Source organism: Oryza sativa, chromosome 9, assembly GCF_034140825.1.
Source record: "Oryza sativa Japonica Group chromosome 9, ASM3414082v1".
NCBI classification, from domain to species: domain Eukaryota; kingdom Viridiplantae; phylum Streptophyta; class Magnoliopsida; order Poales; family Poaceae; genus Oryza; species Oryza sativa.
This window is the reverse complement of record NC_089043.1, coordinates 20,782,158-20,796,615: the sequence shown is the minus strand read 5'-3', so window position 1 is coordinate 20,796,615 and position 14,458 is coordinate 20,782,158. Positions and strand designations below refer to the sequence as shown.

Below are 14,458 nucleotides of genomic sequence, written 5' to 3'. Positions count from 1 at the left end.
GAAGATAACAAGTGTCCATCTTGGACTCTAAATAGTAAAAGTAGGCTATCTTGATTAGAGAAGTTATCAAGTAGAACGCTTCTTTTTATCCTTTATCTGAATGAAGCCGTAGTCAGTGTTTTTTCCTTCATCATTTTATATCACTAATACATGTGATTGCAGGTCATTGACCTCGTCCTCGGCGGTGCAGGACGTGCTCGCCGCAGAGGTACTGGCCACATCAGGTTCCATATTTACTCCAACGTAAGAAGATTCGTGTCCCTTCCGGAGACATCAGGTGGCTTTGCAGTTTTTCATTTTACTCCAACGTAAAATTGTTTTTTATATTTTAGTCCTTTTTAAGTGTGGGAGTGCTGAACCACGCCATGTCACGTGACACCGCTAATCGTTCGATAATTTGCATGGATTTCAATATTAGAGATATAGGCCTACCGTCGTTGACGGGCCGAATTTGCCGGGCGGCGTGGTGAAGCAACGGCGGAAATAAAAACATTGAGCTCGCAAAGCTGGCTGACAGGTGGGACCCCGGCTGTCCTCGCCGTCGCGCAGCAAAAGTCCTCGCGAAACGGCAGCCAATTCGACCTCACCCTGTCAGAAAAATTATTCAGCGTGTATGGCTCCATATCTTCACGGTCTATTGGCGCTTCAATGGTTCAACCTCGTCTCATAGCTATGAAAAATCCTTGAAATCATCATTTCTTTACAGGATAAACACCATATATTTATGAAAGTTCGAACTTAATCAAAGGCCTAACAACTAAAAAATACAAGAAAAACAACAACCAAAAAAGGATCTAGATCAACATAAGCAACCACTGAGACAGCATGGGTTACGACACCGTGGGCATCGACAACCCTCTGTACAATTCTTGCAAGACCAGACACACCCACAGGAACATTCAGGGCACGACGGTTTCGGGAGGCTGCAGCAGTGTCCCTCGCAGCAGGAAGGCTGCCCCTCGCAGCAAGACGACTGGCACTTGCAGCACGAAGGCTGCCGCTTGCAGCATGACGACTGGCAGCTGAAGCACTGCGTCGTGCAGGGGCACTTGCACAGGCTCGAGCAGCAGCCAGCGCAGGAGCATTTGAAGATGTTGAAGCAGCTGGAGCAACGAGGGCACGAGCAGGAGAAGCAGTCCGCGCAGCGGCAGCACTGCTCGCCGCAGCAGCCGTTGCAGCTTGGCTTGCAGCTACAGCAATTGGTAGAGCACGAGCCACAATCGGGTTTGCATTGGGCGCAAGAGCACGAGCCGCAGCCGTTGCAACCGCAGCTTGGAAGGCCACAGCCGTTGCAACCGCAGCTTGGACAGCCACAACCGTTGCATCCGCAGCTTGGACAGCCACAGCCGTTGCATCCACAGCTTGGACAGGCACAGCCCTTGCAGCTACAGCTTGGAAGGGTGCAAGTGCAGCAATTGGGGCTAGAGCAGTTGCACTGGGACTTGAAGCATGAAGGGATCTTGAAGCAGCTGTACAGGGATTTGAAGCATGAAAAGATGTTGAAGCAGGTGCAGCTCGGTTTGCAGCACGATGTATCGCAGCATGAGCTGCAGCTTGGACAGGAGCACGAGCAGTTCGGTTTGCAGCAAGAAGGGGTCTTGCAGCAACTGCAGTTAGGTTTACAGCATGAGCAGCAGTCTGGACTACAGCATGACCCAGCGCAGCACGCACTGCAGTTTGGCTTACAGCATGGCTCGTCGCAGCATGAGCTGCAAGAACAATTGAGGCACCTTGGTCTTTTGCACTTGGGTGAGCACTTGCAACAGTAGCAAAGACATGAAATGCAGATACACAATTTTGATCTGCAGGGAAAATATTTTCACCATGTAAAAGCTCAGTTTGGCAGTAGTACAGATTATTATGCCAAAGTTTCTACATGTAATTTCAGCCGCAAAAAAATCAATGTTAATGTAAAAAAGCACTAGTTTTTCCTTTTTTAGTTTTAGATAACAAAGATGATTACATCCCTGGACTAGTTTGCTTTTTAAAATGCGTCAATAATATTAATGTGGCATATAGAAAACTACTGCTTGTTTATTGACTTTTAACATACAAAGGGACTAGAGGCACTTTCAGACTTTCAATTCCAATAGTGACGAATGCTTTTTTTTCGAGGGAAATAGTGATGAATGTTGAATCCAACAGAAAACATTATAGATATTTGAATGTTCTTGCCCCTCAGAACCTGCGAGCAAACTATATTGGATCAAAACATACCCGATCCACCGAAAAAGACGGCAAGATCTGTGCCTCCTTCTCTTTCTGGAAAAGGAAAAAACAATGTCAAAACTCGTAAATAAACAGCGAACATGCTTAAAATGGGGGAACTGAAAGTTTAGAGGCCATACGTTGGTATTAGTGGGTCATGTTTTGTACCAACAAACTCATTTATCCTGACAAGTAATGTAAGAGGACATTAGCAACCTGCAAAAGGACATAACTTGTAGTAATGAATACAAAGTATAGTCCATTGCTCAGACATTTATATTTGCTTTCACTACAGTCATGTGTCCCTCAATTTGAGCACACATGTTCAAAACTTCAAATGCGATATCGGAATATTACATAATTCCACCACAAATATACAATGTTAAGCTAACGTGATAGGTTACTTGTTAAAAATAATCTGCTTTCATTTTTTAAATTGAATAAGAATATGTGCACATCGCATGGAAAGAATCGGTGAAACAAATCTCAGGACTGTGAGCTGTAATATGGAACTCAAGCAAAGAGGACGTCATACTACTGTTCAATATATTTAGTTCAATATAATTTTTTTCAAATTGTTGGACCAGTGGGCCACAAAATAATAACTGAGGCAGAGTTATAGGCACCACTAGGAACGTTATGATGCAGGTGGGGCTGTTTGATAAGTAGCTGTCAAGACAGCAGTTTTAAGAATTTCTGTAATGGTACAAGTACATATGCATTTCAAACAAGACTTCAATGCTGGTTTCCTTTTTCTTTTTCATCCCAAGGTAATTTTAACATATGGTGATTTGCTAAGGCCCTGTTTAGATCCATTTGAAATAGCAAATGGCAAATGGCAAAAGTTTTGGTGGCAAAAGTTTTAGTATTGTAAAAGTACTAGTTGGTGTTTAGATGCATCCTAAACTTTTACCATTCTAGCACTAAAGTGAGAGAGAGAAAGAAAGAGAGAGTGGTTCCAAAGCACTTTTTGGCACAATTTGCTACTATAGACTAGCAAATGCCAAATGCCAAATTGCCAAGTTTTGTTACTAGTGTTTAGATCCAAAATGGCAAAAGGTTCTTCAAAATGGCAAACTGCCATTTTGGAGGATCTAAACAGGGCCTAAGTGTGACATACAAGTGCAACAAGATTTTATACACATAAGTACATAACACACTTATACAAGATTTTTCCCTGGGGGAGAAAATGCAACCAAATTTTATAAAACAGAGCATAAGACATTAGATAAGGACAGCAATAAAATTAAGCTGACATTTCATACTTGACATAAGCTCTTCAAATTTCTAAAAACTTAAAAACAAAATATCTGTAATGCATGAAGGGCAGTAGTACATACTCTTTAATGCATCCAGAACGAGAAACGGGCTGAGCTCCTTCAAGGAAGTGAAGCTCATCCTACAAAAGGAGCTTTGTGTTAGACCAATATTGTTCTCTCATGTGCTAGATGCAAACCCATGAATTTCCTCCTTGAGCTAGAAACAAACCCACAAAAGTTTTTCTACCTGTTGAAGTAAAATAGACTATGCACTTAACATGAGAGAAATGACAAAAGAAAATTTTGATAATTCAGTACTGCAGGCTGAGTGACCATGCACCACAATGGAAAATAAAAACTAAACTTTTGAATGGAGCTGGATTCTTTCATGTTAAAAGACACAGTTGCAGAAATAAAAAGTAAATAAAGGTTGTTACTTGTACCAAATCTGCGGTTAAAACTTAAAACCCATTAATCAAAGCCTGGAGTAATTGACCAGTACGAACGGTCCCATAAAGATTCCTGCTTTACTGTGTAAGTGTAACTTTGATGTTGCACAAAAGCGAGATCGGGTACCAAAGCAGGGACTGACCTTGCAAGAAACGATAAAAAGATGTCTAAAGCGCATTTGATTACTACTACAAAGAAGTTCTCTGATATCTGAAGAGCTTCTGAAATCTCTGCTCCTTAAAAGCACAGCACAGTGTCAAGAACAACACATTCTTCCCTCCCTCGTTAAACACAAAATCTAGCAACATCAAAAGCCTCAAACCATGGTGGCAGCCCATAACACCAACACGGCACCACCCATCGTGCAAAGCCCTCATGGCCATGCCGTCTGCACGTCCAGTGTCGACGAAGCAATGGCGGAGATAGACACGTCCACTGCTATGGCTCTCCCTGACAAGGCCACTCAGGTCAGTTGTCCATGCCCACGCTCTTCTTTTCTCCAACGAGGAGCCCAACCAAACAACGACAAAGGTAGTACAGCCATGGCGCCACGCCCAAAGAGGGCCAAGCTTGTCTCGCCAGCCTCGGATTGATGGCGCCGTGATTCACCTCCGCCTAGAAACAGTACTACAAGTACTAGAATAGCACTAGCTACCGCAATTAACAACGCCATTACTGTACACTTCACAGCATCCTACTTGCAGTAGCGGGTAGCTCCGTACTCGGCCGCTTGGGTTTTGAAAAATGCGCGGCGAATCGGATCTCCTTTTTTTTAAAATTAATCGGTAAAGTCAAAGGAAGACGAAGCAAGTAGAGCTCGGGCCCCGAGAATTTCGAGCGAGCGAGTGTGAAAGAGAAACCTATAGAGAAAAACGCAGCCGCCGCCGCCGCGGGGCGCTCACCTTGAGGAACGTGATCTCGCGGCTCAGGATCTGCACCTCCAGCTGCATCCGCCGCCGGCCGCACAGGTCCGGGTACCTCGGCGGCGACTTGGGCCTCGGCGCCTCCATCACCACCGCCTCCTCCCCCATCTCCACACGCAGCACGCCAACGGCCAACTCAGAACCACCCCTCGCCGCCTTCACTCATGGGCATTATAGCAGCAGCAGGGGGCGTGGTGGGTATAAATCGCCGCGGCGAGCGGGGGGACAGGGGACAGCGCGGGCGCAGCCGTGCAGCAGCGGGGTGGGGGAGCGAGCGAGCGAGCTGGCGTACGAGGCGGATCGAGCTAGCGGCACGGCACGGCGCGCGCGCCCGTGCGAGGTGATGCGATGCGATGCGATGAGGAGGACCCCCATATAGCAGCGAGCGTGAGCGAGAGGAAGGATGGTGGCCTGCGTCTGCGCGGGCAATAATAGCAGCGGAGATGGAGAGGAGGAGGCGGCGACGCGGCGTGCGTGGGGTTTGGAGAGAGAAAGAGAGAGAGGGAAGAGAGAGTTCAACAGCGAGCGGGGGGTGGGGTTTTGTGTCTGTGGGCTTTGTTCCACTGCGACGTGGGCCCGAGCCTACGTTGGATACGCTGTCGCCGGGCCGTCTCGAGGGATGGATCATGGCTGCGTGGGCCCGGTACTTCTCCGGTATGGGGCCATGATTCCCCAGACCATGCAAAGCCGATCCTTCGTCCCGTGGTACAGGGATGAAATCACGCGTTATTTTTTGCACAGTTCAAATTGCAAATCAAATAGGGGAAATACCATGGACTCTTCCAGCCCCCTTTGCCAATTTGTTTGGATTGGCAAAAACTACACACAAACACAAACAGCACCCCCACCCACGTTCCTTGAGCTAAACTCCGGGAAGACTGATGTGTGCAAAGACAGGGCAGTGGTGGTACCACAGTACCACTCCTTTCATCGCAAGTTTGTACCAACTCCGCATTGACTGCCGCGTCCTGAGACGGCACGTACAGTTGCCGAGCGAGCGTGACGGTGCCTGCACGAGATATATGGCGATATGGCTATGGCCGCATCCCGAGCGCGGAGTACGTACGAAATGAAACAGCAAGGGAATAAATTGAGCAGCCGGCAGCGATGGCCGGCTTTGACAGGGACGCGACCGAGGTATGCGACGACGACGTACGGCTCGACGCCCTCCCCTCCCCCCCGCGCAGCGGCAACCGCGAGCGGACAAGCTTCCCCGGTGACACGTCTACATCGGTCTCGCGTGCCGGGCCGGCCCCGCGCGTCAGTCGTGATACCGCGGCCGCGACCGCGATGGATCGAAATGCCCAGTGCCAGCGAGACGTGCAGCGCGGGGTTTGGATTGGGGGAGCAGGGTTGCGGTGGGCCAGAGACGGTCAGCGACGCCCCCGTACCGTGGCACGTGATGGGGTCGCCCCACGCGCGCAGTTACGGTGGAGTGGAGTGGAACGTCCCGTTGAAATGGGTGTACTAGAGTAGCCACGCCGTCCGATTTGAAACGAGTTATTAATGTGGGCACTCCTCTATCCCTTCCACTGCCGCGCTTTCTACTACTACCACCACTGCTGCTACTGCCTACTCCGGGTAGAGCTGATAGCGCGCCGCTGCTACCCCGGGTAGTATGCGTAGTAACTGTAGTCACGAACTGGCCATGCAGGCAGCCAGCGTTCAGTTGAGCTCAGCACGGGCAGGCGGCCAACTTCCCTTCTGCAAACAGCATGCACTGATGCACACATGAAGATCGTATAAAATTGCACTGCGACGACGTGCCGGTGTATAGGACTAGTGAATTTGATGCTACTCCTACCTTAAACTGGGCTCTCAGAGTCTCATTCACTGCATATGCGATTCATTTTAGCTGTGTGACGGGAGGAACGGCAGGAGAGAGTCGAGGACGGGGGGCGCCAACGTTCGACTGTACCGTGGGCCTGCGACAGGCCGGAACGTCACCTGAGCGCTCATCGGGGAATCTGGGCCCAACTGGAGCTTTCCCGGGCCCATGCGAGGATGGAGCCGTCTGTTCGCTGGGCCCTCGCCGACGTGGACTGGTCACAGGAGCGTGCAAATGGGCCCGTCTCGCGCGCGACGACGACGCCACCGACCGGGAACGGCTCACTGAGAGACGTGCGCCGGTCAGGGCCGGCAGCTGGAGCTGCACGTCGCGCGCGGTTAGCGTGGCGGATTCACGTGGACTCGTGGGCCTCGCCGGTCGACGACGCCCAGTCACCCGCTAATCACCAGCGCAGGTTTTGTACTAGTGTACAGTCTCTTCTCTTTTTTTTTTCTTTTCGAACGGCTAATTTGCTGTCATGCGTTAGGTCTCCTCTCACAATCACCATTTGATAGAGACGGACTGATCGATAAATGAATTGCAGGACTAGTTCAGCACGCTCCTCATCGCTCAAACAGTCAAACTCCCCGCGGATTTGCTCGATCTGTTGTTTCCTTTCCATCGATGGAAAGCTCGCCGCCGTGCGTCTAGGGATCTCACACCCCGAGAGATGATGGTAGTAGCAACATACGAGGTTCAGCCGGCCGGGCAGGCGATGGGACCGGGAACACACGTTGTCACCAGTATATGTCGCTGCTTTTGTTACCCACTTTAGTACCAAGCTTTTCCCTCTGCCTGCGCAGCGGCAGCGCGCCGGAGGCCGGACCGGCCTACTCCAGCTAGCAACGGTGGGGGGGCACTGGGTTTGGGGCTAGCTGTGTTGTGTGTGGGCGCGCGCACGGTGCGACGTTCACGGTCGGCAGCGGTGCCGCGCTTGCCGTGGGCCGCCGCCGCGTGCTGGCTAGCTGGGCTCGCAGCGGAGCCTGCCTGATCTAGTGGCAGACGATGACGGCAGATGAAACGAAGCGAGAACAAGTCCACTTTGATTCCTTCTAATATGAGTCCACGGATAGGATAGTCCCTTAAAAGCAATCTAAACTATAGATCTAGTAGTATTTAAGGATCTCTCAACTGCAATAACACATCAACTATTAAAATCATTATAATTTAATTTCCTCGGTTGTTTTAAATGTGGTTTTCGCTTATGTGGCTAGATAAATTGGTCTAGCCAGCTGAGCCAGCTTATGGAGCCCACATGTTAGCAGATCTATATCAATAGGCTGGGTATAATAGCTCAGCAAGGTCATCGAACTTGTTAGGGATGAATCGGCTCTGCGCCCTTGTCAGCTAGAGACTCTTATCTTGATTATGTTTCTCAATACGTAGGATGAATTTGAACTTGTTTTTTATAGTATTAGATGTCAACATACTTTATATTGCTAATTTCCCATAACTATTTATATTGAATTTAGAAAAAAAAAAGTACACGAAGGATATTCCCTTATCATATTAGAACCCATTCCCCATCTTATTGGAGTGGTGGAGTTTTCACAGGGACCATACTATATTGGTTTCCATGAAGAGGTCAATTATAAAGTCACTAACAATGTTCTCAGCTCAATTAATTAAACCTTCACCCACACTCTTTGACTCTTCTAGGCTTACTCTAAGAAAAAGAGAAAGAGAAAGAAAAGAATCAGAAAAGCTTTGCCACACCTCACACCTTGTGTCCTTGTGCCTCCTACAAATAGCTCTTGCCATTCAGTTTCCTCTCAGCAGCCCAACAGTCGTCTTAAACCATCCAGCTAGAAGACAACATCCTCTTAATTCCGGCCTTAATGGAGGTAGCACTCTGTGCATCCTTTGTTGCCATTCTGCTAACCACCATGCTCTTCCTAAAAGCCATCTCGACGAGGTGCCGCCGTCGAAAGTATAACCTCCCGCCGGGTCCCAAGCCATGGCCGATCATCGGCAACCTAAACCTCGTCGGTGCGCTCCCACACCGTTCCATCCACGAGCTCTCAAGGCGCTACGGCCCACTCGTATACCTCCGGTTCGGGTCCTTCCCCGTCGTCGTCGGCTCGTCCGTCGAGATGGCCAGGTTCTTCCTCAAGACGCGCGACGCGGCGTTCATCGACCGCCCCAGGACGGCCGCCGGCAAGCACACCGCCTACAACTACCGCGACATCACGTGGTCACCCTGCGACGCGTACTGGCGCCAGGCGCGCAGGGTTGTCCTCACCGAGCTCTTCAGCGCCAGGCGGATCGAGTCGTACGAGCACATCCGCCGCGAGGAGGTTCACGCGCTGCTCCGTGATCTGCACTACGCGTCGTCGTCTGGCGGCCGACGAGCTATCGTGATTAAGGACTACCTGTCCACGGCGAGCCTGAACATGATCACTCGCATGGTGATGGGCAAGAGGTACGTGCAGGGCGAGGTGGTCCATGAGGAGCCGGGATCGGCGCGGACGACGCTGGCGCAGTTCAAGGAGTTGCTCGAAGAGCTCTTCTTTCTCAACGGCGTCTTCAATGTCGGCGACCAGATCCCGTGGCTCGAGTGGTTGGACCTACAGGGCTACGTCAAGAGGATGAAGAAGGTGAGCAAGGCGTTAGACCAGCTTCTCGAACACGTCGTGGACGAGCACAGTGAGCGGAGGCAACGTGAGGGGAACGGGTTTGTGGCAGGAGACATGGTGGACGTGCTCCTTCGACTCGCCGATGATTCTAGCCTCGAGGTCAAACTTAGTCGGGACAGCATCAAGGCATTTACTCAGGTTAGCGACTGCATAGCGTACATCGTAGTACTCCCTCGTCCAAAAGTCTAGGCTGTTTGGATGGTATTTTCAGTACATGTCACATCGATCGGATGCTTAATACTAATTAGATGTTTAACGTATTAAACGTAGACTATTGACAAAATTCATTCTATAACCCTGACTAATTTGTAAAATAAATCTATTGAACCTAATTAATCCATGATAAACCTATGTGATGCTACAGTAAACATGTGCTGATTGGCTTAAAAAATTTGTCATGAAAATTAGCTCTCATTTACGTAATTAATTTTGTAAGTAGTTTATGTTTAATACTCCAAATTAGTGTCTAAACATCCAATGTGACAGGGACTAAAATTTAGTCCCGGGGTCACCACTAGTCCTAGCATGGTTTAGTTTCCAACTTTTTCTTCAAACTTCTAACTTTTCTATCACATAAAAACTTTTCCACACCACAAACTTCTTAACTTTTCCATCACATCTTTCCAATTTCATTCAAGCTTCCAATTTTGGCTTGAACTAAACACACCCCAAGACTAAGAATCAATTAAATCACTCACGTTGTGACAAAACCAATGAACATGTAACTAATAAGTACTAAAATGGTTTCTTGGTTCTCATCAATAATTTAATTTAGCACATAATGACTAAAAAATAGAACTTAGACTTTTAGAAAAACCAAAGAATGAAATAAGTTTTAGACTTTTGGAATGAGGAAGGACATATCAATCAAGGGGAATAGACAATTTTGTCCCAAATTTCGTCCACAGGTCAATTTGGTGGTTGATTTTTCATTTTGTCTAAAGGAGTCCTCCAGATTTGCGCAGGAATTAAGGACAAGCTAATGCCTAACCTTATGGTAAAATCCCAGTGAAGTATATTAGTCCCTCCATACTTCCTCAAATACTCCGTTTCAATTTACCTATCACGTTCAAGATTTGTTTTAAGTCAAACATTTTGATCTTTAACTTCAATTTCTACAAACTCATGTAGTTTTACATCATAAAATTTATACTTTTGGATTCATCATGAGAATACTTTAATATAATATATAATTCACATGTTGTTAAATTATACGGATTTCTAAATATTAATGGTTAAAGATAGACATGTTTGAGTTAATTAGACTAAATCTAAAATGATAAGTAATATAAAATAGAGGGAATAATGAAAAGGAAAAGTCACTCCAGCGGTCTCATCTATTCGTTCCCATCAGGCTTGCTCAATGCAAGAAGGTGAACAACAGTAGCCAGTAGTTACATCATGTTAGGGGGGGTACAGCACACCCAGGAATTATCTGAGATGTTAATTAAAGTATAAGAACAAATAAGGGCAAAGTTGAAAACTCTTTTGTTCTCTAATGAAATCATATTAGATTACTTCCAAATTACTACCTTCGTCCCATATTATAAGGTAATAAGGCATGTATTTTTTACACGGTCTTTAATAACATACTTTGACTATTAATTTACTACATGTTATGTTCTCAACTATGAAATTAGCATCACATAAAAGTACTTAAAAATATGAATCTAGTAATATAACATGCATAATATAATTAGTACAATTATTAATAAAAAAAATTACCGAGTTTGATTTTCTAAAAAAAACATATGTAATTTGGAACGGAGGAAGTAAGAATTTTCCATGAGGCTAAATGTTGGTTCTAGCTTTGCTCACACATATAACAAACTTAAAAAGGTGGGACCACAGGACCTTTCTAAACCTGCAGATATAGAATTGTAGGAATCATTTTATGAAATCCCAAAAGCAAAATGATTACACGGTAAACCTTTTGATAGGCAAAATTAATCAGTTATTCTCCTCCACCAAAAAAAAGTTAATTATTCTCCCCCAAGAATAAGTCAAGCAAATAACTGGCTTGGAACGTTGGAAGTTCAAAAGTTCATACTAATATGCTGTGCAAATTTAGTATATGAGTTGTGAAGTGTAAATGACTGAAACATACTACCTCCATTTTTTAATAGATGACGCCGTTGATTTTTTCTCACATGTTTGACCATTCGTCTTATTCAAAAATTTTATGCAAATGTATAAGATATAAATCACACTTAAAGTACTATGAATGATAAAACAACTCATAACAAAATAAATTATAATTACGTAAATTTTTTGAATAAGACGAATGGTCAAACATGTAGAAAAAAGTCAACGGTGTCATCTATTAAAAAACGGAGGGAGTATATATGAAACTAGAATTTCTTACATGCATGACGCCAAAAATTATTGGCTTATATATAGGAGTAAATATCACTATAGGTCGCCGTGCATAATATTTTTTACTTCAGTGCACCCTTTTTTTCATAGTTGACAAATACTAATCCATTTTTTTGTCAAAAAATATTAATCCAATTTGTCTTCACAACCAATCAATCACATACGTGGACAACTGCAGAAAATGCACATTTTTTTTCAAGGAGAACACATTACAAGAATATAATCAAATTAAGATGTTACCTCCTCCGTCCCAAAAAAAAAAATCAAACCCTAGGTCTGAATCTGGATATACATATGTCCAGATTCATATCCAGGGTTTGATTTTTTTGGGACAGACTAGTAAGTCGTTTCTGAGTTAACTAGTCCAAAACGGCATGTGTAGGACCTCATTGCTGGCGGCACGGAGAGTTCATCGGAGACAATCGAGTGGGCCATCTCGGAGCTCCTCAGGAAGCCCGAGATGTTTGCAAAGGCCACAGAGGAATTGGATCGCATTGTCGGCCATAGACGTTGGGTCAACGAGAAGGACATTCTTGATCTCCCCTATATTGAGGCTATTGTAAAAGAGACCATGCGCCTTCACCCTATCGGACCTTTGCTTGCGCCACGCCTTTCCCGTGAGGATACGTCTGTGGGTGGGTATGACATACCTACGGGCACGCGTGTATTCGTTAATGTGTGGGCCATTGCCCGTGACCCTACGCTATGGGACGCATCGGAGGAGTTCATGCCAGAGAGATTCTTGGGTAAGAAAATTGATGTGAAAGGGCAAGACTTTGAGCTATTACCATTTGGGTCTGGTCGACGGATGTGCCCAGGCTACAACCTTGGGCTTAAGGTGATCCAATTGAGCATAGCCAATCTCCTTCATGGCTTCACGTGGAGGCTCCCGAAGGACATGGTAAAAGAGGATTTGAGCATGGAGGAGATATTCGGGTTATCCATGCCACGCAAGTTCCCACTAGAGGTTGCTGTTGAGCCCAAGCTCTCTAGTCACCTCTACAAAGGTGATTGATATATGTCTCTATGTCATTACTCATGTAGCTGGTACATAAAAAGTATATGTATTTCTGAACAAGAATTCTAAGCCCTCAAGAGATGTTCTATTATGTGTATGATACAAACAGTCATGAAAGATTCTAAAATATTTGATTATACAGAGTACAATGATATCTACAACTCCAGAAAATTTCTAGTCTAAACTCAATATATATGAAGCGGGAAAAATGAAGGCAATCTTAGTTGTATGTATCATTCCTGCCATGCCAATATAGGTGTGGCCCTTTTTTCTATAGAAACACGGTTCTAACATAGGCGCTCACAATGTGAGTGTACTCACCCTTATGAACACATAGTCTCTACCCCTATGAGCACCTCCAAAAGTCTAAGTCAGCACATCTTGCGATTGATAAAGTCACCGAAGACGTCTCGTTTGTCAATGGGTATGTCGTCTACCACTGAAAGAATAATTAACTGTAAATGCGAGTACCCATGTCAAGTCCAGGACTTGAACGTAGACAATATAGAGAAGGGTGATGTGCATGGCTTCCCTTCTTTCCTCCATGTCTTTATGCCAGAATGATGAACCTTCCAAGTTTGAATGTTTACAGACTGAACCTACAATACAACCTTGTTGCATATGCAATTAATGCAACTATCATACTCATGCGAATGGCCTATCATTTGGTCCACAAGGTATATCTTTTAGGTTTTCTTCCACATTTAGAGAGGTATATACCTCTCCTATTTCAAAGGTAAAAAAACAAATCAGTTGAAGTAAACAGAAGACAAGTTTATGATTAGCAATGACATGACTTCTCTTGTTGTTAGGAGGTACATCAAGGTATATATATACCACAAAGTGTAAGTCTGGAGGTATATACCTTAAAAAAAGATGGAAAGTCAAAAATATACTTACACCATACTCTATTAGTTTTGGTACTTCCTTTCACAAAGAGGTCTATATTAAAAATGAAGAGATATAAGTATGGGAGAAACCCTTTTATTTTTGTTTTTAGGTTGTTGTACCATGATTTTTTTTCTTGTTTATCATGTTAGGAGTATTTGGCCTTTTGATGGATTCTATGATAGTGCAAACTGTGTAATGATTATGTACATCCTAGTTAGGGCAGAGATTCTCCCATCCTATATTTCTAGTTGTCATGCTTAACAATATTTCACTAGCATACTTTCGGGCTAGTATATATGAAAATTAAACTGGAAATCAAGATACTACCACTACTGGAGAAACCATCTTTCGTGGGTTGGTAAAAAACCACAATAGTCCCGATTCAACTAAAAACCGGGACTAAAAATCATTTTTAGTCCCGATTTAAAAGTGCAACGAGTCTATATGATATTTAGTCCCGGTTGGTGTATCTGCCTCCCATGTCCTAACTCGGCCACGATCTTATCTCTCTCGAGACCAAGCGTCTTCATCTTCTCTCTCGCCTCTCTCTCTCTCTCTCTCTGTCCTCTCCTCTCTCGCAATGGGGTCGGCAGTAGTGCGGGGTGGGCAGCGGGAGAAGAAGTGGCGGGAGATGCGACGGCAGCCGGGCCCGTGCCGGTGGCAGGACAAGAAGCCACGGTAGGGTGGGGTTGGCGGCGCCTCTCTCCGTCCTCTCCTCTCTCGCAGTGGGGTTGGTGGCGGCCAGGCCCATGCCGGTGGCGGGAGAAGAAGTTGCGGCCGGGCTGTGTCGACGGCGGGAGAAGCAGTGGCGGCCGAGCTGGGGAGGCGGCGGCCTCGCCCTCCCTTCCGCCAGATCCGGCAGGAGGGGA

General features: G+C 45.8%; 2 protein-coding genes across 2 annotated transcripts; one reads left to right on the top strand and one right to left on the bottom strand.

Annotated features, from left to right (window-relative positions):
• Positions 1-637: 637 nt before the first annotated feature.
• LOC4347178 (guanine nucleotide-binding protein subunit gamma 4-like) lies at positions 638-5,245 on the bottom strand. Its single transcript, XM_015755406.2, has 5 exons — positions 4,820-5,245; positions 3,549-3,607; positions 2,349-2,393; positions 2,218-2,262; positions 638-1,802 (listed from the first exon to the last, which is right to left on the bottom strand). The coding sequence occupies exons 1-5, from the start codon at positions 4,946-4,948 to the stop codon at positions 800-802; spliced, it is 1,281 nt and encodes a 426-aa protein (XP_015610892.1). The 5' UTR covers positions 4,949-5,245; the 3' UTR covers positions 638-799.
• A 3,197-nt stretch (positions 5,246-8,442) lies between these two features.
• Positions 8,443-12,869, top strand: LOC9271796 (trimethyltridecatetraene synthase). Its single transcript, XM_015755409.3, has 2 exons — positions 8,443-9,442; positions 12,063-12,869. Exons 1-2 carry the CDS (start codon positions 8,507-8,509, stop codon positions 12,693-12,695), a joined length of 1,569 nt encoding a protein of 522 aa, XP_015610895.1. The 5' UTR covers positions 8,443-8,506; the 3' UTR covers positions 12,696-12,869.
• Positions 12,870-14,458: the final 1,589 nt, after the last annotated feature.